This window comes from Lonchura striata, chromosome 1 (assembly GCF_046129695.1).
Source record: "Lonchura striata isolate bLonStr1 chromosome 1, bLonStr1.mat, whole genome shotgun sequence".
In the NCBI taxonomy this organism is placed as follows: domain Eukaryota; kingdom Metazoa; phylum Chordata; class Aves; order Passeriformes; family Estrildidae; genus Lonchura; species Lonchura striata.
The window spans coordinates 105,919,059-105,943,954 of record NC_134603.1 but is presented as its reverse complement, the minus strand read 5'-3'; the positions used below and the strand labels follow the sequence as shown (position 1 = coordinate 105,943,954).

Genomic DNA, 24,896 nt, shown 5'->3' with positions numbered 1-24,896 from the left:
GTGTAATGTGAATATCAAACCTTCAGCACCAACAGTTTTGCTTTACAGACTGATTTTATTCTGCCATGCTACTTGATAAGGTAGATCTACATACTACTTATAGTGAGCTGCCAAAGATAGTAACTGATAAAATCAGAATCTTGTCTTGTGAATCAGTAGTCAACTTTCAAGAAATGTTATATCAGGAAATAAATTAGGAATTGTATGTGTGTAGCAGGTAGGAAACTACGGGTGGGTTTTTCAGTGTCTAAGAAAAACAAAAAGCAAATAACCATGATGAAGAAAGCCTTTCAGGAAATGGAGAATGCTCCTTGGTCTGACAGACCCATTCCTCCTTAGTTTCTAATCAATAATTTACTTCATTCCTGGTGGTGAGATTGTTCCATTTGAGTATTTTTGGGAAGTGGATGGTAGCTCTTCAAAAAGCCCTGAATTAAATGGTCAATTTCAATAAGAGTATCAGTTTTGACTTAACACTTAGAGACAGGTGCTTATTTGGCAGAAAATATGGTGTAGATTTGGTGCTGATCCCCCAAACTCCTTTGTTTTAATTGAAAACCCCTAGTTGCCACAGTAATCTTGCTCTGGTGTTCTGTAGCAATAGCTGGATCGATTGTTTCTGGTTTTTTGTTTGCTGATTTTGTGAACTGCTTTCTTCAGGGTTTATTATTATAGGCTCACAGTAAATCTAACTTATGTGGAATTCTTAGAATCACAATTTTGGTGTTAATTCTTGTGCAGCTAAAGGAACATCAACTGCCCAAAGAGCTGCCTCAGCCTGTTTCTCTCCTCTGTTATCAGTCAGTTTTGGAACTGTGAAAAACAGTCTTGTCCCTTCCTATATACTCTGACATTTAAGTGGGCAGTGACTGTTCATTTAAAATTAATCTGAGGGGTAGGAATTTTATGAGTAAGTTATGGTACTGAAAACTAATTTTTTTTTTTTTTTGGTATTTGGTTTTTTGTTTTGTTTTTTTTTTGTTTGTTTGTTTGGGTTTTTGTTTTGTTGGGGGTTTTTGTTTGGCTATTTTTTTGGTGGGGATTTTTGTTTGTTTTTGTTCTCATGGTATATTTATATATATCATAGTGTATCTGTAGACTGATGTGAGAGCAGAAACATGAGCAGGAATAAATTTTCAGTAAGATCATTCAGAGCTTTTTGTCTCAGAAGCTGTTGTATATTTGGATGTCCGTCTATATGATGAGAAATGTGTATAACTCAGTGTCTTTGTAATGGATCTTGGTTAGCATCTTGAGTATTTAGATATATTTCTACCAGTACACAAATTTTCTGGAAACTTATAGCCATCTTCCAACTTGCAGCTGTGCCCCTATACTACCAGTCTCTTTCCTATTTTTCATCTGCACTGAGCCTGCTTCTTTGTTGATTTTGATAGATCACTGGAAAGGAAAGGAATGGTTCCTCTTCAGGCAAACAGTAAAATTCAACTACCAAAGAAACAAACCCAAAACATTAATTGTTTAGTGGAAGCCACTTTCTGTGGCTGAAACTCTGAATTTGAAGTAATATTTTGTCAGCACCTTGAGGCATCCCTGTATCCTAGCCCAGCATGTCCCCCCATTGTGTATTACCACTTGCATCATGTCAGAAAGTCTGAGAATAGCAGTGATCTTTCTCAAAGGGCCTCTTGTTTGAAGCATTGAAAGTTTTTTCCCCACTTTAGAAAATTCCATACCAACACCCTCACAGTATGCAGGAAAACTCCTAGTGATTTGAGTCTAACACTGAAACTGAAAGGAAGCAAAGTGGCATATATTATTATATTGGCTACCAGAGAAAGGCTTGTCTTTAAAAATATATGTGCCTTTTACCTATGCTTTGTGGTAGGCATACATCCTGAAGACTGGCACATGGCAAAGGGAAATCAATTAAAAATGCATAATTATATTATAAGTATTTGTAAAATAGCTAGATAAATGTAATATGACAGAGAGAAGTCAAGAAGTATTTTAGAATAACAAATCTGTGCTCTGAAATATATTGGAATTGTTCAATGTTACAATGTGGTAAAAAGTCGTTGCATAAGCAGTGCACAGATGTGCACATCAGGGATGTTCACAACACTTTTGATAAAAGTCCTTTCCAAAGCAAGCATGAGAAGGTCCATCAAAGAAGTTCAGCTACATAATTTTGGAAAGAAGAAAAGGAAAAAAGTTTTCAGGAAGGATCAGGTGATGATGCCTGTGTAGAAACTTGTAGCCATTGTTTATTGATTGATGGACTGATTTGTAACTTAGGAAAGGTTTCCAACAGGAATAAAAGTTATCCATCTTACTCACAGATAAGGAATTTTCTGAGTCTGCTAGAAGTTTTTTTAACTATATTTTCTCATGTAACTGCCTGTTCACATAGTTTTTCACACATTCATTCTTACTCTTTATGCCTGTAGCAGTGCAAGGTTTATAAGCATCAAATAGAAAACAAGAGGGGGGAAGAATTTGGTTCCTTAAATGCAAATAAAAATTTCCTACAGTCATCCTCCTGTTCTGTAGGTTTGTACATCACAGGCCTTACTGTGTGGCTAATTCTTCCACAGGAGGACTTTGACTGTGGGACTTGACTCCATTTGTTCTCTGTGTTGATATAAATATCAAGAATAAGCTGGAGGTTTTGTAGGGAGCAATTTATTCTTTTCTGCTTTTGCTGCAGATGGTAGAATTTGCTCAGGCTGCAAGAGCTGCAAAAGTACATAATGAAATAGAAAATTATACTAAAAATGGAAGAAACTATGCAAGAGTGAAACTTGTTCTGCCTTTAGCAAAAGGGTCACTAAAGTTTCTTCAGCAGAGCTATCCATATCTGGGGATATTGCTGGCTATTTCTTGCTTACAGAAACCTCTTTCCCATTAGTCCACACAGAGCACAATGTCAGTAATAGTTGGGTCAGGGTGCTAATTAATTTTGTGAAAAATGGATGGGCAGAGTCCAGGAGATACATGTGCCCTAATTTGTTGAGAGCTTTTAAAGATAAATGGCCTTGAAGTAGATTTGTTTTCAAATGAATAGCCAGTAGAGTGTTTGGAGCAGTGGCACAGTAAGCTCTCATGTTTTTCTCAGAGTGATGAATGTTGCATATTCTGTCTGTTGACGTGGTCTTTGCCATCAGATGTCCCCATTATTAATATTTTTAGGGCAATGGCTGTAAATTATTGCAGCCCAGTTTTATTACTGTTTTACATCTATCAAGGACTGAGCCTCGTGTGCAATTTTATATTAACTCAGCAGGCACTATTAAAATATTGGCATTTAGGCTCATTTTGGCAGCATTAATCATAACATTAATCATAGCATTTTATCATGCCTTAATTGTATGAAATGACTGGTTTGAAATGACTGGAGTGTTCACTTCTCTAAAAGCAGGTGAAACAATAATTTCCATTTCTCTACTTTTTCAACCCGTAACTGTACTTTAAAAAACACAAACAACAAACAACCCTAAAGACATAACCCCCCACATCTCCTAACTGTGTGTGCTGTGGGCATCTACTTCTTGACTTCTTTGCAACAACTGAACATCTAAGACCCAGCAGCTCTTATGGACCTCACTGGAAGTTCTTGGAAATGTCATTTCTAAAAATCGGTCTCTGAAATCTCAGCGTAGACACCTACAGTACATTTTTGGCTTCAAAAATGTGCCCTAATATATATAACAAGAGTACTTCTGATGTGCAGAGAAAAGTTGCAATCTGTGGCTGTTTTCATATGCTGAAATGGCTTAAGGGTTTAAAACAGGCACAGAAGTGCCTTTTGTGATTCTCCAGCAAGCATAGGCTTACAGCACCCATGTCTGCTTTGTCTTACTATACCAGTAACTGAAGCTGTGATATTTGCTGGCTCTTTTCAATGGAGAGCATCACGAGATGATTATGTTTAATACAAAGAGTTGGCAGCCTTTCTCACTTAACAATCATTAGGAGATCTGCTGCTGAGGTCCCATTTTGTGAGGCAGCTGGAAATTGGTACTTAGTTTGAACGTATTGTTTTCTACCTTTCTCTTAAAGTTCAAGGACAAGGCAAAACTGTTCAGACTACACAGAGAAAAAACTTCTTTCTCTCTTTTGTTTACTTGGTCTTTCCACCTGCCCATTTATTCCCTGTGAAAATTTATTCCCCTATATATACATGAATTAAATGGAAGTGAGGACAATGTCAACAAAGATGGAAGTAGAAGGCTTGAGGGAAGGTATTTGAAAGCACCAGGCAGAAGATAGCTGTGATAACCATGTAGAATTTTCACTGGAGTAAAAATCATCTAGGTCTTCATTTTTGTTTCTTTTGATACTTATGAAGGGGGACAATACTGTTGCTTCTGTTTTAGGAAACTGAGGCCTGGAATGGGTCAGTGGGGAGGGAAACCCTAAATCACTCAAAGGGAAAGGTGCAGAAGATGCAGAATAGTGGTATCCCAGTTTGCTAACCTTCACTTTGTTCTCCTAAACATGCATTTAATTAATTATTTTAAAGACTGCCCCTTCCAAATCCAATCCCTAGATGTTCTTTCACCTTCAGCAGTTTGACCAGCTGTATTTTCCTTGATAACATGATATGGCTCAGGCCACAGGTTTCTACTGTAGCCTTCTGCCTATGCTATACTGGATCTTCTCAAAAGACTTTCTAGTGATAGAGGTTTTCTTTTTTAAATTACAGTGGCTTCACATGACCAAATATTATTCATTAACTTGATTGCCTAAGGATATCAAGCTCCAGGGGAAACTTGTATTCCTAGATGATTGGCAAGATAATTAGGAAGTGAAATAATGCAAGTCCCACTGCAGGCAGCCATCAATGATTTATGTATTTACTCTTTGAATTCAAAGTGTGTCATATCATACATCCTTATTTTATTTTAAGGCTCTTGTAACTGTAGGTTTATTTTCGACCTTCAACATGCATGTTTTGCAGGGGCAGAAGGCTTTATGAGCTTAATCAAGTTGGGCTGGTAAACCCACTGAGATTTTTAGTCTGCAGTATCACCTAGATAACACAGGCTAAAGTACATAGCTTTTGGTTTTAAGTTCCTAGGTCACAGCCTTTCATTCTTTATTTCTACCACAATTAGAGCTTCTAAATGACATGAAAACACAGGCACAGAAGCTGCTGATGGCAGCAAGAGTTCTGCATCCTCCAGGAGGGTGGAATATTGGGTGTAGGTTAAAGACATCTTTATATGGAGTCTCCTCCAGTCTTCCCCATTAACAGAGATCAGAGTAAGCTCATATAAGTAATTGCTGCATCCAGGCAGCAGTAACAGGTGGGAGATTAAATGAGAGAGCTGTATAGATGGGGGGTCCTGTTGAGGATGGCCTTCAGTAAGTAAAAGTCACTTATAAATGAAACATGTAGCAAAGCCCTACCAAGTAAAAGGTGTCTTATGAAGTTCTGGCAGTTTCTCAATCTGAAGTGGTAAAACCTGAGAAGCAAGGATACTTGTGGAGTTACTCTGATGTGGTTGGATTAAAATTCATCTGGCAAAAATATTTTTTTTTTTTAAAAAGGACCAAAAAAAAAATTATTGCTAATGAGTGCCAACATTTATCTTACAGGGAACCTGAAGTTTTGCCTTCTGATTCTGAACCAGCCTTTCAACAAAGGTCATTTCCATTGTCTGTGGAGCAGAGGTAATAATAACTCACATACATCTTCATTTGTGTATTTTCTTAGCTGTTACCCAGCTAATGTACTTCATGTCTGTTGAATTTCACTGTGGCAATTTCCTCTTTACTAGAGCAACCTTCTGGTGAGGGTGTGAACTGGCAGAGTATGTCCCTTGTTGCTGAATGCAGCAAATGAGCTGATTATGCAAATTCTGCATCCCTGCATTGCACATGTCAGAGGGAACTTTGTGCACTGATCTGTGTAAGACTGTAGCTTTTCAGATGCTTCTCAGGAACAATCATTGTTTTGCTGACAAAGTGTAACAGATCAATGGTGCATTTAAGAGTCTGGAAGTGAGCATTTCTTTAAAGGTCATCAGTGAAAAGTGTTAAATTTAATCAAAATAAAATGAACCGTGTAGATACTAAGTTGTGAAAGCAGTGGGGAATTTGCGTGCTTGTCAGAAATATGCAAATCAGATTTCACTACCCCTTTGTTAAATATACACAGTACTAATCATCATCTCTGGTATGATAGCTTCAGATTTGCTGACATTTTGTGGAGATATGTAAATCCTTACAAGCTTGGAGCTATTAATTCCTCCATGCAAGAACGTAGCCCTTCAGAAGCTTTCTGAAAAGCCACAGGAACTGTCTCTAACTTAGTCCCAGGGTGGGAACTTTGCAGAGAGATTCCTCTTAACTGAGTGGAGCAGATAGAGCTATTTGGTTGCACCATAGGCATAAGGACTGGCAGGGGGTAGCTGTACAGTTAAAAGGAATTGAAATAAGGGATGAAGTGAGCAGGATATATTCATAGCACTTAATTCCAGTAAACCCAAATTAGGTACCCATATAGCCAAAAGAGTGATAAAAAAGGAAGATAATTGTACAAGACTATTCAAAGCACCTGAACAAGTGCTATACCCCAAACAAAATCACTTTCATTTGCATAATCAGCAAGAAAGTAACAAGCCCTCAGTGGAAGGGCTTTCTACTTATTTTATAGATCCAATTCTACATATTTTTTCATTTAAAAAGATACAGTGAAACACCTGCTTTGTATTAAATAGAGAAGGAAACAAGATGAAGCATTTGACCTTATTTCTTTGTCCCACCTTTCCTGTTTTTAGGATTGGGGTTAAAAAAAGAGACAGTAAACCAGATTTGCATGGTTTCTGAATGGCGGTATTCAGTGTCTGGTAATACCTTGCATGTGTTGTTGTAGTGCTGTATTTTGTTGATCAGACTTTTTTTTTGTCTGTCCTTTGGAATTTTAAATCTTCCTCATTTGTTGTAACCTTGGGGCATAGGGTGCTTCTTACTGTAAGCCTTTAAACTGTAGTGCTTCTGTGAAGTGTTGAAATAAGAAGCTGAATAAAATAAAGTAGGCCAAAGACTGTCTAATTCAAAGCTACCTCAATGGGTTCCTGTTGAGCATAACTGTGTTGAAAATGATTGTTGGTGCTGTAAACAGTTTTCCAAAGTCTTTGTGGGAGGAGCAGAAGTCCTAATTAAGCTATTAAGATTTTTGCTGGTAGTTTACTTTAAGAAATAGGTGGATATTTTCTATCTAAGTAAAATGACAGATGGAAGTGGTTGTATGGTAAACATGAAATGTTTTTTCTTAAAAGCATCTCAGCTGCAGCAAACCTTAGTGAATCCAGGACAAGATTTTGGTAATGCCTGGTTTACAGTGCTAGTGGACTACTTTAGGTGTCAGCAGTTTTCTGGATCCTGGTTCTGGAGGATCATTAGCACAGCGACTGTTGCAGGACTAGGCAAACCTGGGGGACTGGGTATGTGAACTAAAAGAAGTTCTGAAGGAATCATCCTTAGGAACAATGTCTGATGACCAGCTGTATATGCTTGAGATATCATAAAGGAGAGATGAGAAGGAAATAATGGGGCTGTTAATCCACAGAATATTGCCAGCTACACAAACTCAGGGAGAAAGGGAGAGAAAAATGCAAAGGAAAAATAAGATAAAATATTGTCCCACTTCTCTGAGTTACAGGAATCTTGGGTTGTTATACTCAGCACAGAATGCTGAGATGTGTAATTTTCAAGTAGCTTGGGTCCTATTGTCCTGGTTTAGGGTAAATTTGGGAGGAAAGGAAATGAAACAAGCATCATAAAGTTACCCTACAACACCTATCAAAATAACTTCTTTCATTAGCCCTGTCAGTTTAGTGTCAAGTAAAAAGTGATGTGATGTGAGATTTCCTAAGTTAAAAAAAAAAATCGCATCAATAAGTGGCTGTTCTAGGCTAAAATCATCCCAGGTGTAACTCCTCTTGACCTTGAGAAAAAGTGGTTGCAGCTAATTAACCTTTGTCTTATTACACACATTTATGAAATCTATTTTTACTGACATACTTTCAAAATAACTATTTCAGTCAGTACAAGTTTGCATGAACTTTCTTCCTTGTGCTTTGTGAAGGATACTGAAATCGTATTTCATCACTTCCAAGAGACATCTTTTACCATTCTTGCTACACAAGCTGGATAAGTGACTATAATGAAGCAGTACAAGCTAAGGACTACATGATTTTAGTCTATTATATATCATTACTGCAATGAATCAGTCTAGAATATGTTGACTTGTTTGGTGTTTGGTACAGTCATGTGGTGTTAGTAGTGTCCTAAAAGCAGGATGGATGAAATGCTGGAGAAGTGGAAGTTTGCAAAAGCAGGATGAAGACTAATATGGCAGACAACATTGGTTGTTTCCTGAAGGATTTATTGGGCTGCATATAGTGAGAAGGGGAAAAACCAAATGGCAAGAAAAATTAAAGAGAATAGATCAGTAAAGGGGAATAGGAAGTAATGTGGAAAATATGCTGAAGAGTCAGGACCCAGCTTTTCTCAGAGCTGCACATTTTTCTGTCTGTGAGTTTTCTATAAGGAAGACTGGATCCAGTAGGCCTTACCTTAACACTGTCATGCATCCTAATTCCTGCTTATGCAAAGTTTTTAGCTCCTGGTTTGTATCCTATCTAATAAAAAAAAAATATGGTTATGACAAAATCCAGTTTGAATTAGTCTCTGGGGCTACTTCTTAAGTGATTTCAAATGTAAATATATCTTTGACAGAATTGACTGTGAGTTGAAAGTCTGAAGCTGTCTTAAGTTTGAGAAGTACAGAGCCCAGGTTTTAGTGGCTGAAAACAGAATGGGCTTTCTGGGGAATAAATGAAAGTTCCTGAGACTTTGATTCTGCTTTGTAAAATCTCTTTAATCAGAAATGCAGTGACTTACTTATGCCAAGAATTACAGCTATGTCTAGTGATTTCAAGTGCTCTGATTTTTTGATGTCTCCCTAGGGAAGAGGCAGAATTATTTCACTGCTGAGAAATCACCTTAGTGAAAATTGTCTTAAGTTCAGGTTCTGAAAATTGTTTCTTTTTTCTTAAAACATTACCCCTACAAGCTACTCAAATGATCCAGAATTTTCTTATGTTCTCTGCCTTATGATAAGATGTTAAATGGCTGTACATTGTGGAGTAGTTTCCACTCTTAAATGTTGACATTGACAGCTGTAAAGAACAAGGAGTTATGCTCTGGAAAATAAGATTATTATTTAAAAAGTCAGAGAAATGACAGCATTCTATAGCAACCTGGTGAAGCTGGGCTTTTTAGTAGGAAACTGTGTCCATGTGTATTTTTAGTTCTCATAATGGTTGTGCTGCATTGGCTGCTGTGTCTTCCTCAAAAGCATTGTGATTTCTTTCCACAAATAAACACTTTCCGTGAAAGCCTTTAATCAAACAAAACAGGTTGAACAACTTCAAATATTAGCCATTCATACTACCAAATGTCCTCTGCTAATGTATTAGAATAAACTACCAACATCTCTTGGAACAGGCTTATTGAATCCTGACTTGTGCGAGGCGTGTTTAATGTTGGACAATTCTTTAGAAAGGAGACATCTATGAAACCAGGCTGCTTAAATGTTCCTCAGGTGTACATCCTTAAACAGTCTCTTCCACAGGCAATTCTTTCCAGTGAAGGAACTTGGGGTCTAGCTCTATTTTCTTATGCTGCTCTACAGACAACATGACCAGCCACTTCATATGCATAGTATATGGAGATTTTATGACACCGTGTAGATCATGAAAATGGAGGAGCTCCAGAAAGAGGAATGTTGCTCACCCTAGAGACCTCTGTATTGTGTGTGGGGTTTATATACTGAGATAAAAGAAAGCATTCTTCTACAGCAGCAGTGTAGTAAGTCAAATCCAAACTCTGTTAAATTGTCTTCAATTGGTATTTTCTTGGAGTATTTATATTGTGATGACTTATCCACAAAATGAGTTTTCTCTATCAATACTCATATTGCAACTACTCCATCAAAGTAGCTGTTGCATTCTAAATCTTCTCTTGAATGTCAGGAAACTTTCCGGTCAAGGCCAGCCTACTCTTTGGTGAAAATGCTGATAATGAATGGTTGATGAACACCTAGAGGTGACTGTGCATGACAAAATATCTTTCCTTACTAAATAATCAAATCAGAAAAGGTGCTGATTTGCATGACCGATTTTCAGGTCATCTGTCTTTGAGTGCCACATGCTCCCATACATTTCATATTCCATATGCTTTTGTCTGCAATGTAACAGGTGATCGATATCTTGAATGACTTCAGTTGAGGTCCAAGAGCTGTGTATAGAGGGAAATAAGATACAAGTGGCAATGCAAAGTTCAGGTATAACTTCAGATGTACAGAGGGGAAGGTAACAGATAGCTGGAACAGTTTTAATGTCTCAGAGCAGAAGAAAATATATTGTAGTTTAGTAAGAGGAGGGGAAAATAACCTGACTTTCCCTGGTGCTGGTTTTTCTTCTCTATGATTGATACTTTTTCCTTTAGTCTTTAGGGGTTGAACTCACCTACACTTCCAGAATTATTAGTGTGTGTAGCCATTCACTTGCCCTTTTACCTGTCATCAATGAGCATGCCTTGTTGCATATGGTGAGCTTTTTTCTCACCTTTTATTTTCGTTTCTAACTGAACTTACTTGTAATATATCTCAAATTTGTACTGGACCCAGAATTGGCAGTTGGCATAAAACTTGAGGGAATTCAGAGCACCTACTATTAATAAATAGGAAAATGTTCATAAAAATGGTGATTGGGATGTCACATGGACTTGTATGCTTTATTGCACTTTCTAGCAGGCATCCAGACTAGCAGTAACTCTTACTGCTGGCCTCAGCTAAACTACTCTGTTTTCCACTGAGAACAGAGGGACTTTGTTCTATTAGACTTCTAAAACATCAATATGAAGTTCAATTTTCCACACTTGAATCAAAACAGGAATATAATTTCTACTTTGTGCTTAGTAACTTAAATTTGATGTTCTGTGACACTTAAATTTAGATTTAAACAATATTTTGTTATGGTGATGTGCCTGTTGTTAGATTGCATGCAAGTTAGGTCCTTCAACTACAGGAGTCTAAGAGGAGTTATTTCAAGTGTTCTTAAAGGTAGGGAATCTATGATGTACTTTAGGAACAAGAAAATCTGGCCCTCTCTAGGGCTGGCTAGCACCATGCTTTAAGCTTGGAAATGAACCACAGAATCATTTGGAAAAGACCTCCAAGATCATTGAGACCAACCTTTGATTGATCACCACCAGGCACATGGCACTACATGCCACATCCTGTTGTTTCTTGAACATCTCCAGGGATTGTGACCTTACCATTTCCCTGGGCAGCCCATTCCAGTATTTAACAACCCTTTCTGGGAATAAATTCCTTCTGATGTCAAGCCTGAACCTTTCCTGGAACTGTTTGAGGTTATATCCTCTGATCTTGTGACTGGGAGAAGAGGCTGACCTCCACCTGGCTGCAGCCTCCTTTCAGGCAGTTGTAGAGAGTGATGAGGTCTCTACTGAGCCTCCTTTTCTCCAGGCTAAACAACACCAGCTCCCTCAACTGCTCCTCACAGGACTTGTGTTCCAGACCCTTCACCAGCCTTGTAGCCCTTCTCTGGACATGCTCCAGCACCTCAGTGTCTTTTTTGAAATGAGACAAGACAAAACTGAACACAGGACTCAAGGTGCAAAGTAGGATCTGGATCTTAGGACATGCAGTAGTTTGCACTAGAAGGGATTTTGGGAAGAGAGCTTTTGTAGACTATGCTTTGCCTATGACTCTGTATAAGTTTGATATCAACCAGATTTTCAGTGGTGAACTGGAAGCTTAAATTTATCTTTAAAAATCCAAGCTTAAAACTCCAGAAATATGATAAAATTATTCTATTTGTGATATATATATATATATATATATATATATATATATATATATATATATATATATATATATATATATATATATATATTGTTAGTGTCTTTCTGGTTTGGAATTTGGGCTCTTGAGAGACATAGCCTAGGTGTATGGACAATTTAAAAGATAGGTCTCACTGTTTTTTTGTGAAGACCCTGACAGGCATCCCCTAAGTTAAGGAGACACAAGAATCTTTCCTCAAAGCTGTTAAAACCCCATTGGCTCCTTCCCTTTCCCCTTCCCCTGTTCCTATGTCTGTTCCTATGTCCCTGAGCCACTCCCTCCATATTCCCTGACTGGCCCTCATCGTGGTACTGCCCCTGGAGAGTGGTAAGCTGGTCTGTCCATTTGTGTGTACCTGACTCTGAATGTCTCACTGCACAGCTGAATTAAACGTCTGTGGATATTATGCAAAGGCCCTTTCTGCTTCTGTACCCTGGACTTTACTAGCAACAGTTTAGGCTTCAACAGTTTTTGAGAATTTTTAGAGTTATTGGCAAAGCTGAGGACAGAGCTGATCTTCTAGCCCTTTTGCATGGTTCAAGTTCCCTCACGGTAGAAGATGCTGTGACAGAATGAGGTTTCTAGATAAATTTTGAGACATAGTAGGTTGAATATGCTTTGTTGTTGATTTTAGTTCTTGGCAAATCCAGCAGCAAAAAATTCTGAGATCTAAAATAATTTTTTGTTTGTTTTATGGATTTGAGATTTTGTTTGAAAAAAAAAAAATAGAGTAATTAAGATTCCCCTCTGTGATGCTTTGAAAAATTAAGCCCTGCTAAGCTGAAGTTCAGAGTTACAGAACAATAGAGAATTACTTTGAAGTACTAGTGAGAAGCAAAACAGATGATTACAGCACAAGGAAAAAATGGGAGGTTATTACAGTGCTTTTTCTATGAAGCCAGGATGCAAATCCCATTAGGGGAGTTCTATTGTTACAAGATTTGCTGTATAGAAGCCTTTGATAGCATCGTGCTATATATCTGGTTACCATGATGTTTCCCAGAGGACTGTTGAAAGAAGGAGCTTTGGAAAATACTGTCAGGAGAGTGCTTTGGAACACCCCAAGCATAAAGAGAACCATAAGACAATAGGCAAAAAGGATTATTCATGGCTCATTTTGTTAGTGATTCAAGAAGAGCAATGGTACTGGGAATGAACTCAAGAAGAAGAGGTGAATGCGTGAGGTTAGCATAAGTAAGACCTGTGTCAGAAAAGATCAGGTTTTTAATCTCATGAAAGGAACTCTTAAATTTTCACTGCCTCAAGCTACCCAGTGAAAAGTATATAAAAACATTGTTTCTCAGGGGGTTACTACAGGGCAAAAGTATTATTTTCACAGCTAGAGTTTAGCATGAATCCATTACTAGGGTGAAGTGTTAAGGTCTTATAAAATATGGATGTTATCTAGGGTTGTCAGTGTCAGGGTCTTCTCACTGGTTCTGATGGCCTTTGGATTAAACTACTGTGTTATAGTCTTTCTTTTTCTCTTACTCCAGGGTTGCCTTAGGGCAGACAAACCTTTTTTTAATAATAAGGAAATTAAAAAAAAAAAAAAAAAAAGAAAAAAGTCTCAAGAAGCCCACAGCAGTACAAGTGGCTCACCTTGATCCAGTGGTGATTTCAACTGGTGATTGCTTTTTAAAAGTGGTTTTTGTCTTTTTAATTTGCATGAGTCTTGTTTATTTCCAGATTTTGAATTTTAAAAGTTTTTATTACTTTATTACCATGATTGCAATTAATACTAACTCAGCCAGTGAACAGTTTAACTCTTCTATAGTATGTTGAGACTATGCTAGTATTTATTAGCTACTTGACTGATGGATGCATCCTTCACTGTGTTAAGTGCCTGAAGGGACAACAGTAGTTTGAAAATATGGATGTTGAATCACTGGTTTTCTCATCTGAATGGTATACATGCTGTCTTGATCACCCATATTATCAAGGAGTAAAATTGAACTGTAAATTCATGTAAGTCAGAAAATACCTATCTTTTCTGATCTACTCATTGTCTCTTCTCTTTTGTAAAGTAAGCTGTTTTGTTAAATTTTAGCATTATATAAATGTGTTACTAAAATAGTCTGTGCATTTGCATTTAGAAAACAGCATAGTAGGTTTATTTTTTTTAATGTGTAATTGGTTAGATGTTTGCCAAAAATATATCACATAGAAGTGGAACGAGTATTGTGGCTATTAATATGATTCTTTATTGCAAGTTAACAGTTCTTCATCTAATACTCTGAAAAGACAATGGTGATGTGTATCAGCCTGCCTTTGGTTTCATCAACAGTGAATATACATTGGAACAGAAATAAAACATTGTCATAGGTTCTTCATAGGGGAAAATTCCACTAACCTCAGAAATAATGGGGACAAACTATAATTTTTAGGGATGTGTTATTACCATCTTCCATTCCTGTAAGCTTTATGACTAGCACAGTTGTATGTAGAAGCTATTGATATCAATATTTCCTCAGTTACTTTGAATTAATTTGCTTCACACCTCCATAAAATTATTTCTTTAAAGAGGGCCTTCCTCTATTTCCACTGAAATAAAGCTTAATGTTAACTTGGATGTCCTGGATAAGGTAACCACAAGAATCAATGTTGGTTCAATGTCAGCTGCATTAGCACTGAAACAATTTGGTACTTTAGAGTATGAGTATCATTCTGTTGGATTTTCTTTTGAGAAACCCTAGCTCCTTCAAAACCTTGCTGCTTAACAGCACACTTGAAATGTGTTTCTTTTGAGGGGGGAAAAGGGAAAGAGGGACTAATTTGACACTGCAAGTCTTTTAAGAGGCCCCAAACATTTTGAAGTGCAAGAATTGGGAAGGCTCAGAATACATTTAGACTGACCTATTTGGTGACATAAGTGTTCTAAGAAAGAATACAAATTTGTAACATGCTGTCACAATGACTTAAAATTCACTTTTGGATATACTAATTCGGTACATTATGAATAAACTTCAGATTTTTATGAAGAATTATGAGGAAGTTATTTAGCCTGTGAAAATACATACTTCAACAAAACACCAAGCTCATGTTTTAATACAGGACTAAGGTGAGTCCATTGGATTTTGAAGTCCTTTGAGGTACAAGGCAAAAGTGGTGTAAGTGCAGTGTCTGGCTCAAATCATACCAGAAGTAAAATACTTTATCTCTTGGTTTTGGATGCCTAAATTGCCATCTTAAATGGACTCTGGTTTCCTAACCTTCCCTTTTACCCATCCAGGACTGGGAGAGAAGCTGAGCACTGAGCAGCTGAGACATGCAGTCATGTGGCACATCTTAATGGGTTGGCCTATGTTTCATCTTGATTTAAAATCACTAAAAACACTGAATGTTTGAACAGTTCACTTACTGTCTTGACAGCTAATCCAAGATAACGAGGATGAGAATTATACCTTCTGTTCCTAGGAGGATAAATATTAAGTCCCTTATTCCTTGTACAGGGCATGACTGTGAATAAACCTTTACAAAGCAACAGTGTAGTATAGATTCTCATTCTCTAAAAACTTCCAAACAAAGAATTTTAGCAGTCAGAGTAATTTTCTAGGTAAGCCTGTATCACAAAAGTAGTGTAGAAATTATTTATCTCTGATTTTTACAGCTGCTTTCTGTCTATCCCAGTTTTAAGTAAATTTGAAAAATCATGTTCTCTGTGGTGGATGCTGCATTTGAAGGAGCCTCTGTGGTCATTCAGACTTAAATCTTTTCATTTCTTATAAGATGTGCAGTAATTACAGATCTGGAACATGAATGCTGATGAGGTTTCTAGAGAAAGTGATTAATATCAGGAAAATGTGCTCAAGAAGTCACAACATTTGGTCATTGTTAAATGAATTGCCCTTAGCATTACATAGATCATGTGTCAACTCTGTTTAACTGAGCTATGTAATCATTTTGACAAATACATCCAAAGCTGTCTTAAGGTATCAAAAGGCGATTTTACATTGCAGGAAAAGCTTTAGACCATCAGAAGAAGCTTCTGCTGGCAGTAGTAGTCTTACAAAGAACTTTGAGCAGGTTGAACCCTCCGAATACCTCATAGAAATGTCTATTTTGGTTCACTTCCTTGCTTATTCAGAGATTCAGAGACTGTGCTTTTTGATTTGTTTTCCAAAGTTGAATAACTGAGAAGTTATGATGGGAACAGAAAGTGAGAAAAGACATGGACAGAGAGAGAAGGGTGAGCAATATGTCCAAGTACATAGAGAATTACTGTATAATCCATCATTTTTAGGGGGGAAAAAAGGTCAGAACAAGTGGGATTGTAGCCAATTTTAATTTCTGAGAATATTAACATATTAAGGAAGTAGACTGGTTCTTCAAATTTGTCTTTACATTGTCCTTGGTGATACTATATTAATAACTAGGATCTTACCAACTTTTTGGCAGAAAAAGTCAGTTTCCGTTTTTTTTAATTTATTTTTGTGAATCTGTCTTTGCTTCCAGGAGGAGATGAGAAAGCATAAGAGGGTGCATGAAGCATAGTAAATGTCCAGTAAATCTCACATTGACAAGGTTTAAAGTTGCTTATGTAGTGGTGCACTGGGTCCTGCAGTTACATCTCTCTTAACTTGGGATATTTAGCTGAAGTTTATTAGTTTCCTAGGTTGCTGCCAGTATTTTTCTCATTCAATGGACAGAGATCATCTGGATCTCTGGATCCAGAGTTGTCTTCTGGATCTCTCTAGAAATTTAGATATATCTGTAACCTATAATTGAGGAGGTGTGGAGGCCTGAATAGGACCCCAGATGTCAGGTTATTTTCTCTTCTATTTCCTTGGCTAGTGTAGTACAAAAAAAAGAGTTGAGTAAATTCTGTGGGAATCTATAGTTAGTCTGCTCTATTTAATCTCAGTGTTGTCTTCTACTCTCAAGTCTTTCCCGTTAGCCTTGTCAAACTAACTTTCTCTATTTAGCAGCAGGAGAGGAACAATAAGGGTAAGGCCCTGGAGACTGCAAAGCTATCATCTAATTCTGAACATGCTGTGGTTGTTTTTCTTGACCACCTCTTTTTCTGTAGGCCTATGCACCTTTGTCAGAGAGCAACATTCTCATTAGGACTTTATAAAACCCAGATACATATTAACAAGGCATCCAGAGCTGACCTTTTGTCTGGGAGGGAGATTGCTAATGCTCTTAGCAGTGATTTGTGAAGTCTGCTTTCCTTGGTGAATTTAGGATCTGTTTAGTGTTTAAGATTACTTCTAAATCATGCATTTAATTTTATTGCTTTTTATTTAGATCCATAGATTTGAGTGAGTGTTAATGCACGACTCATATTTCATTAATGATTATAGTGCTTCACATCCTTTATATTCACCTTCTAGAAATGCTTTGGCAGCGGAACTGACTATGCCAAAATGCATAAGAAAGTGTAGAAATAATAAATGCACTATCAATTTGGCTGACACAGTTCAACATTTTAAGTTTTGTTTGTGACCCACTGTTCATTTCTGGTAATTTGAATATACATATGCAGTGTTCTTTTTAAAAATGTGTGGGACAATAGGGAGGCTCTAGTGTTATTAGCATAATAAATCTTTACTAAAACAGTTTTATTTTATATTGCAAGGGCATGCTGCTGCTGTTCACATCTAGATATTAAATTTAGAGGTGTGAAAAATTCGTTGAAGTCTGCTGCAAGTCTTAGCAGAGTTGTGGGGGGGAATATTTTGTGGGAGCTTTGAGGTTTTTTGTTTAGCCTTTTTTTTTTTTTTTGTGTGTGTAGCCTTTTTTATATTGTGAGTGTGCTATCTTATCCCACTGGGACTGCTTATAGTGGCATGAATAACTGCACACTGGACCTTTGTCCTTGCTAGTGCAGTAGCATCAAACTTGTCTATGCCACTTCTTTGTGAAGGTAATGCAGGATTTGTAGCTGATAATCCATATTACTAGCCATAAAAGGTTTGGGAAAAGGATCTAAGAGACACTTCAGGGCAAAAAATTTACATTTTACATGTTGTGTTTGCAGTAAAGAAGAATCCAGTTCCTTCCCAGGTCCAGAAGAATGCTACAATCATTGCCTACAAACTGAATGCACTGATAAAAAGAAACTATAAAAGATTTTGTTTGGAATGGTTTAGGGATGTTTAAAGCTTATTAATCTTCTTACTCCTAGTTTGTTTGTAATACTTTTCCTAGCATTGTATTATAAAAAAATATCACTGTTTCCCATGAATTAGTATAGTGATCTGAAGAGGGCCTAATTATATGTTTTCCTTCATTCATAGACACAGTTGTTGAACCTGGAAAAGAGGAACTTGTGTGGGTGTTGTTTTTTTCTTACTGAGAGGGCAAAACTACTGTAGACATTCAGATGGGAGGTAAAAGAAATTTTTAGACCCTAGTAGCTACTGGATATCAGTGGATTTGATAATTTCATGCTGAAGCCTTTAGGATCAGAGAATGGTAAGAAATTATGCTCTCATTAGAGTCAAAACCACTCTGATACAGACTGAAAAATTTTGACCTTTGGTTTAGGAAACCCCTCCATATGAAGAGGTCAAAAGTAATTTGAGTCTACTCCTTTGGGAGTTCAGTGATTTGTTTTCCTACAATCAGTTAGGAGCTGTTGGTCTTGCCCCAGAGAATCTGGAAAAAGTAAGATGTGAAACTGGGACATAGATTTGCATGAGGGCACTGTGGAAGAATTCCTCTCTCTGAACATGGACCAGTGATTGTTTAGCCACATGTTTCTTTAGGTCAGAGATTCAGAGATTTTTCTAAGTTTAGAGGTGTTTCTGGTTCTCATGTGATACCTCATTTTCTGTTTGGGATTCATCACCAGAATCAGAATTGTGTTTCAAATCATACTGCAAGTACATACCCTGCCTGTAATATTCCAAATGCTTCCAGATACTGACAGAAGCAGTGGAAAGGAGCATCTGCCACGAAATTCAAGTTTGAAACATACATGTTTTGAGCAACCAATATTGTGATAATGTGTTTCTGGGGTATCTTCCTGTTCACTCAGCATTTGAGATATAGTGCTAAAATAAGCAAATTGCCAGTGTCCGCTAGGAACTGAAAAGCAACCATTCATTTACTTGTATTAAAGCGATGTTTGTTCAGGGGGTTGTTTCCGTCTGTTGGTAATGCTGTAGCACAGCTTATTTTGTTTAGAAAAGGCATTCTGAATCCATGCTAGAAGCAGCTGAGGGAGAAGCTGAATGTGAAGTTTGGCACACTGTATTTTCATGGAGAATATAAGACATTTGGGCATTCCAAGAGAAATGCTGAAGTTGTAATATACCCAAGCATAAGTAAGCCTAAGGAATACATTTTCAAAGTAGCCTGGAGAATTTATGCCATTTAAAATTGGCAAGTTTCATCACCTCCAATTCTTTGGAAAATACTACTCAAATCATGTAAAAAATACATTTTTATCTAATTGAAGTCCCCAGACATTCTTTTCCTGATTAACAAATGAGAGTTGGGAACAGTTGTCATGCTAAGACATCAGTATCCATGTATCATGAATTGTCTTTTTGTACATGGTGGTTGTGGAGATCTGTTCAACTAGTGATGATTATCAAAGTTTAATGGTTTCAAGACTTGCGTAGAGTGTTTGAGTATGATAAGGAAAGAGGCCAAAAGCCTTCATCAATTAGGAAGGTTGTGTATAGCTATGTGGTAGTCTTCTTTTTTTATATGAGTTATTTTTGTTTAGAAGATATAGGTGGACAAATATTCTCTGAGCCTTTCTTGGCAGAAGACTGCAAGTCTTGTAACCATTGGTTAGCTTCTCTATGACTTCATTAAATCTTGGCTTGGTGCCTATCTCCTTGAAGTATGGTGGGCTGTGGATGATAAACTGGCATACTATTCTGGATATCAGCTTGTGTAGGAGCATAAATCACTAATTTGCTTGATGGTAGAATCTCAGGTTTCCATAAAAACACTCATCCAGACAGACCCCAAACAGCAATACCTTCCCAAGTAACAATTCCCTTGGATAAGAATTCTTTGGAGGAATGTAGTAAAATGAATCCTGAATGTTAGGAGCCATTTTTCAATCTCAGCTTTTTCTATCTGCCAACTTTCTGTTGGAGTTTAATCTCTTAAAGTTCCAAATGAGTGTGAATTCCAGTTCATTGCTCACAGATATTTAGACTGTAAGATTTGTGAAATGGATTTTATTGGAATGTTTGAAAGTTAACCCTCTTCTAGGCTCCTGTGCCATGGATAGCCTCTGAATGTACAGGCTGCAACTGTATCAAAATCTCTGATGTAAAAACTTTAGAAATGTAAACAAATACTGATGGTTTGAGCTGAAAATAAATTACATTTGTGTCACTCGGGATTTTAATTCTTTTCAGTAGATTCATAAGGAAGTAATTAATCAACTAATGTTTGATAGCAAGGTATTTATTCAGAAATTTTACAGCATTCATTTTTATTTGCAACCATAGGCATTTGAGACAGACGTCCTATTCCCACTCATGTCAAAGATAGTTTTTCTACTGACTTCACTCACAGTTTCAGAAGAAGTGAATATCTCAGCTGCCTTCACTACCCTTGCTAATAGACCTCATCTCTCTCCAGTGCAGTAAAGTCTTTGTGTGAGTTATCCTTTCTTAGGAGAAGGGAGAAGTTTCCAATAGGATAAGCTGTCTATACAGCATTAATAAGACATTTTATTTCTTCCCTCTCTCACCCTTCAAAGATGCTATAATGGAAAACAGATATGGTCAACTGCTTCAGCTGTTTCCCATTCTTTATCTGAAAGTTACATTTTTATAAGTAGCTCATAAAAGAGTAATAAATTCTGATTTGCTAAAAGCCATCTGGTTAATGGATTGCTTCAGAACTATTTATAATAGGATCTATGTAATTAACAATTAAAGGCACAAGCAGTTTGTTTTATAAGATGCATATTGCCACTGTTTATTAATCCTTTGCAGGCAATGTGTGGCTGCATTCTAAATTGGAGGACAGATTTTGTTTAAAACAAGTGTAATATTGAGTTTGTAATTTTAAATACCATTTATAACTGTATTGTGTCTCCAGAAATTGTCTCCCTTCACCAGTGTGTGCTGTTCTGGATGGCTTACACCTTGGATTTAAATCTAGTGGTTGAAAACAGCAGCACTTGATGAAAGCAGAGGCAGTGATAGGGCCTGGATTTGGTCAGCCAGAGCAATGGGTTGTAGAATGCATGGGAGTAAACCTCATCTTCCATTAGGTTGGAAGGACAGACACACTACGAGAGCTCAAGACAGAGATGCAAAATGCAGTGGTTTGTTCTGCTGTCTCTATTGATATCCAGGGCTGAGTTTCAGGTAGAGTTTGGCAGCCTTTCAGCAAGTCTAGCCTCACCTCTCCTGCTTGTTTTGGCATACTGTTGCAGCTCCTTAGGGACTCACGTGGCACAGACGGCCACATATGTCAAAAACTCTTAGGAACTACCACAGAGTTGTGGCTGACTGATAGGTTTTGTGTGAAGAAGTGTCACTGTCATGATTCAACTACTTTCATACCTTTATAAATAAAATGAGAAGGACCTAAAGGTGTCAAGAGGTTTTTATGTCCTTCTTGGTGATATTCAAACCTTTATTTGAGAGGCGGAATACCACACACTACTTCCTTGGGCTGTGCATCCTCTTTGTGGTGCTCAAAAGTCTCCTTCAACTTAAAATTATTTTCCCAAGTGTTTCTTTAAAAGTCCTCCAAAGATCCAGCAAAATAAAAATGCTTAGCTGATCTTGTGTGAAAAGAAAAAGACTGCAGACACACAGCAATTTCAGAGAAGCTGGCAGGAATTTTTAATGTGACTGAAAGTGTCTGAGTGACAAATTAGTAATAAAAATGTCACTAATTAGACCGTAGTAAAATCTTGATAATCAAAACTACTTGGGTGAGACTAAATATATTCAGATGATGGTAGGCCAGATAATGGGAATCAGCTGAACAGAGAGACAAGCTGGCAGCTTGTTACAAAGGGAGGCTTAGAGAGATGGTGGTGGGTGTTTTGAATAAACAAGCACCTAATGTAATTACAGAGCATAGTCCAAAAGGAATAATGAAAGGATAGCTAGATGAAGAATTTTAAGTAGTAGGGAAACATCATGTCCCTTGAATGAAGGAGGACAGAGGCAGTGTTAGAAGTTAGTGGTTTTATTGAGACAAGTAAGCCTGGGAAGTATGGCTTAAACCAGACTGAAATATGCTCTGTTCCATCAAAATGGATCCTGTGTGCTCAAAGGGCCTTTTGGGTCTCCTATTCTGCTACCAGCACAAGTTCATGATGTGGAACATCAATAGGATTTGGGTCTGCAGCAGGATAAATTATCTCTTTAAGAGGGTTTGCATTAGCTGATTTCCTCAGGTAACAGGGGAGTTGTGTAGTAGGAGCTGGTGACATCCTTCTGGGGAAAGGGAGGGGACACAAGGAGATGTACTTTATCCTTGAGCAGCTGGGTTAAGAAATGCAGTTTAGTAGAAAATATGCATGTCCAAAGAATAAAGGAAGAATCTAATGCCAGTATCAGCTACTGTGTGAGAAAGAAACCTCCAGTCTTAGGGGAATGTCTTTTAAGCAAGAGCTTTTTGATTCATTTGTTGGGAAGTTGAACTGACTTATAGGGATGCTGTGATCCTTAAACTCATTTGTTCTGCTGGTTCTAATGCTGCATTTTTGTCATCCTTACCATCCCTTCTCAGGTAAGATTGTGGGAGAAGTAGTACATTAAGTACCTAGTTTGGTGTTTTCATGTGAAGCAAATTTATAGTGCAGGGTGAAAGGGCCTTTGGTACAGAAAAGAAAACAACCTTGGGAAACAGTGCTATAGAACATATAGGATAAAATGGCTCTGCTGTGAATGTCAGCTTTTTAACTGAAGCTAGTAGCTTCTCAATAATTTTGTCGTTGTGAAGGGTATATATTAAAATGGGTGCAAGTTTTAGTTTCAGCTTCAAGATAATGCTTACACCCTCCAGAAAATAAATTGGGTGAAAACAACCTTATTCTGTTTTTGGATTATTTTTTTCTTTCATAGCTAATCCAGCTTTGCCGCACCATAGCAAGACTAAACACAAGTGTGATTCCTTATGTCTTTTCCAATTTGCTGTTGTAATCACTGTGATCCTGTACTGGTATTACTGAACTATCCCTTCTATGTTGCACTAGGATCATTTGTGATGATGGCAATCACAAGGATATTACTGCTACAGAAGCACTGATCTAATCTTGAAAATGCCACTTTTTAACACCATTTGATTTGAAGCATCTGCGTTATCTGTCCAGGGGTCTTTCCTGGTGAAGGAGGAGGCAGAGACATCTCCAGAAAGGTGACTCAGAGTGCTGACACTAATATACTGACCCAATTCACCCTCTTGGGTAGTCTCCAACCTTGTCCTTCTGATTGCTGTGCAGAGATTTTTAGGAATCAGTTAGGCAGGATGAATCAGGGTCAGCATGTGTATTTGAACCTTTATTCCCCTTGATACTTATAAGACCAGGGGTTTTTCTCTGCTAGTCTTCCATCTGACACATAGAGGCTCGCCAAGAGCATCCATTTTTTACATCCCCTTCATGCCCTCAGCCTGGCTTCTGACAATGTGGCTCTTCCTCACACAGGGCCACCCTTTCATTCACATTATGCTTCATAAATAGTTAATACCTGGATGTTTCAAGCTTCTCCCTGGAGTACCTTGCATTCACTCACCAAGAATTTACTCACAAATTGATATCATGCTTGAGTAGTCAGTGGATGCTTACACCAGAGGTGGCTGTGACTTCTACTTAAGGTCAGAACCTTGCACATCTGAATTGATAACTGGAGAAGAAGATGGGATTCATATTTAAATGGACTTCTCAGGAATGTAGTCAGCTTTTCAACTAGCTATTAGCTTCTCAGTCACTATGTCACTGTAAAGGGTATTTATTACAATGAGTGTGAGTTTTAATGCCAGCTTTAAAATAATGCTTACACCCTCTATAAAGAAGCACAGTATTGCTTCCAAAAATGAACAGATTTCCCACAGGGAAATCATGAGTGAACTAATTGGACTTTTATGGTTATCTTGTTGCAGTATATGCAACTATAATTTATGCAACCACAATTATTCACAAATTTGTGTCTGCCTTTCCTCCATGATGAAGGAAGTGTGTGTAGATTATTTATGCATCTGGATTAACTCAGTAAAATATTAAATGAGCTTGCCTGATGCCAATGGATGACAGTCGTTTTACACAAGAACACAGTGCTGGTGATTATGAAAGACAGCCTTGTTGGAGTAAAGGCTGATCATACACAAAGAGTGCTGTGAATGTTGTGATCAAATTTACACTTCAGTTCCCTCTTGCATCAGTCCTGCAATTTTGGCAGGTGCTTGGGTGACTTCAGCAGCTTGTGAGTTGGAACTGGCAAGTCAGAACCTGTGCAAGTATTTAATGTAGCACTTCATATTCTTGCATTTGTAAAAAAATATTTTGGTAAAGGATATACACTGGATAGTGCAAAATAAGGAGTACAGTAATTACCTAGAAAATTTCTTACTTAAAATAATTTATCTGCTTACTAAGTCAGTGGTGCTTGAGAGACCCAGTATTAAAAAATTATGTATTTCAATGGATAGAAATGTACAGTTTTCAATTAGGTCCATATTGTGGCAGGGTAGCATAAGGCTTTCCATACACTAGCAGTTCTTATATCCACTTGTGGAATATTCTTTTGTTAAGCAGTTTTCTGAAGTGCTCCTTCCTTGGGTCCAAGTAATTTCCATTACTAAGCAACTTATAGCCATGGAAAATGTCTACATATATATATTTAAATCATCAACAAATAAAATAGGGGAAAACACACACTTAAGAATCACAGGATACTCCCCTTTTAATGATGTTAAGTTTCTCTGACTGAAATGCTAATAATTTAGATACTTGTATTTTGGCTATTTTGGCTAGTGGTTGCTTAATGCCAGAAATAAATTTAAGTTGTGAAAAGCCACTAGGCAATACATTAAAAGGTTCTTAATAACA

At 37.4% G+C, this 24,896-nt stretch overlaps 1 protein-coding gene across 3 annotated transcripts in view; it reads left to right on the top strand.

The window, feature by feature from the left end:
* Positions 1 to 24,896, top strand: part of TPK1 (thiamin pyrophosphokinase 1) — a 300,425-nt gene that overhangs the window by 49,368 nt on the left and 226,161 nt on the right. The window contains exon 2 of one of the 3 annotated variants that reach the window (XM_021531484.3): positions 5,566 to 5,640. The exons of the other annotated variants lie outside the window; for them this stretch is intronic. Coding sequence (XP_021387159.1) covers positions 5,566 to 5,640 — 75 coding nt within the window. The remainder of the gene's footprint in view (positions 1 to 5,565; positions 5,641 to 24,896) is intronic. 3 annotated transcript variants of the gene reach the window in all.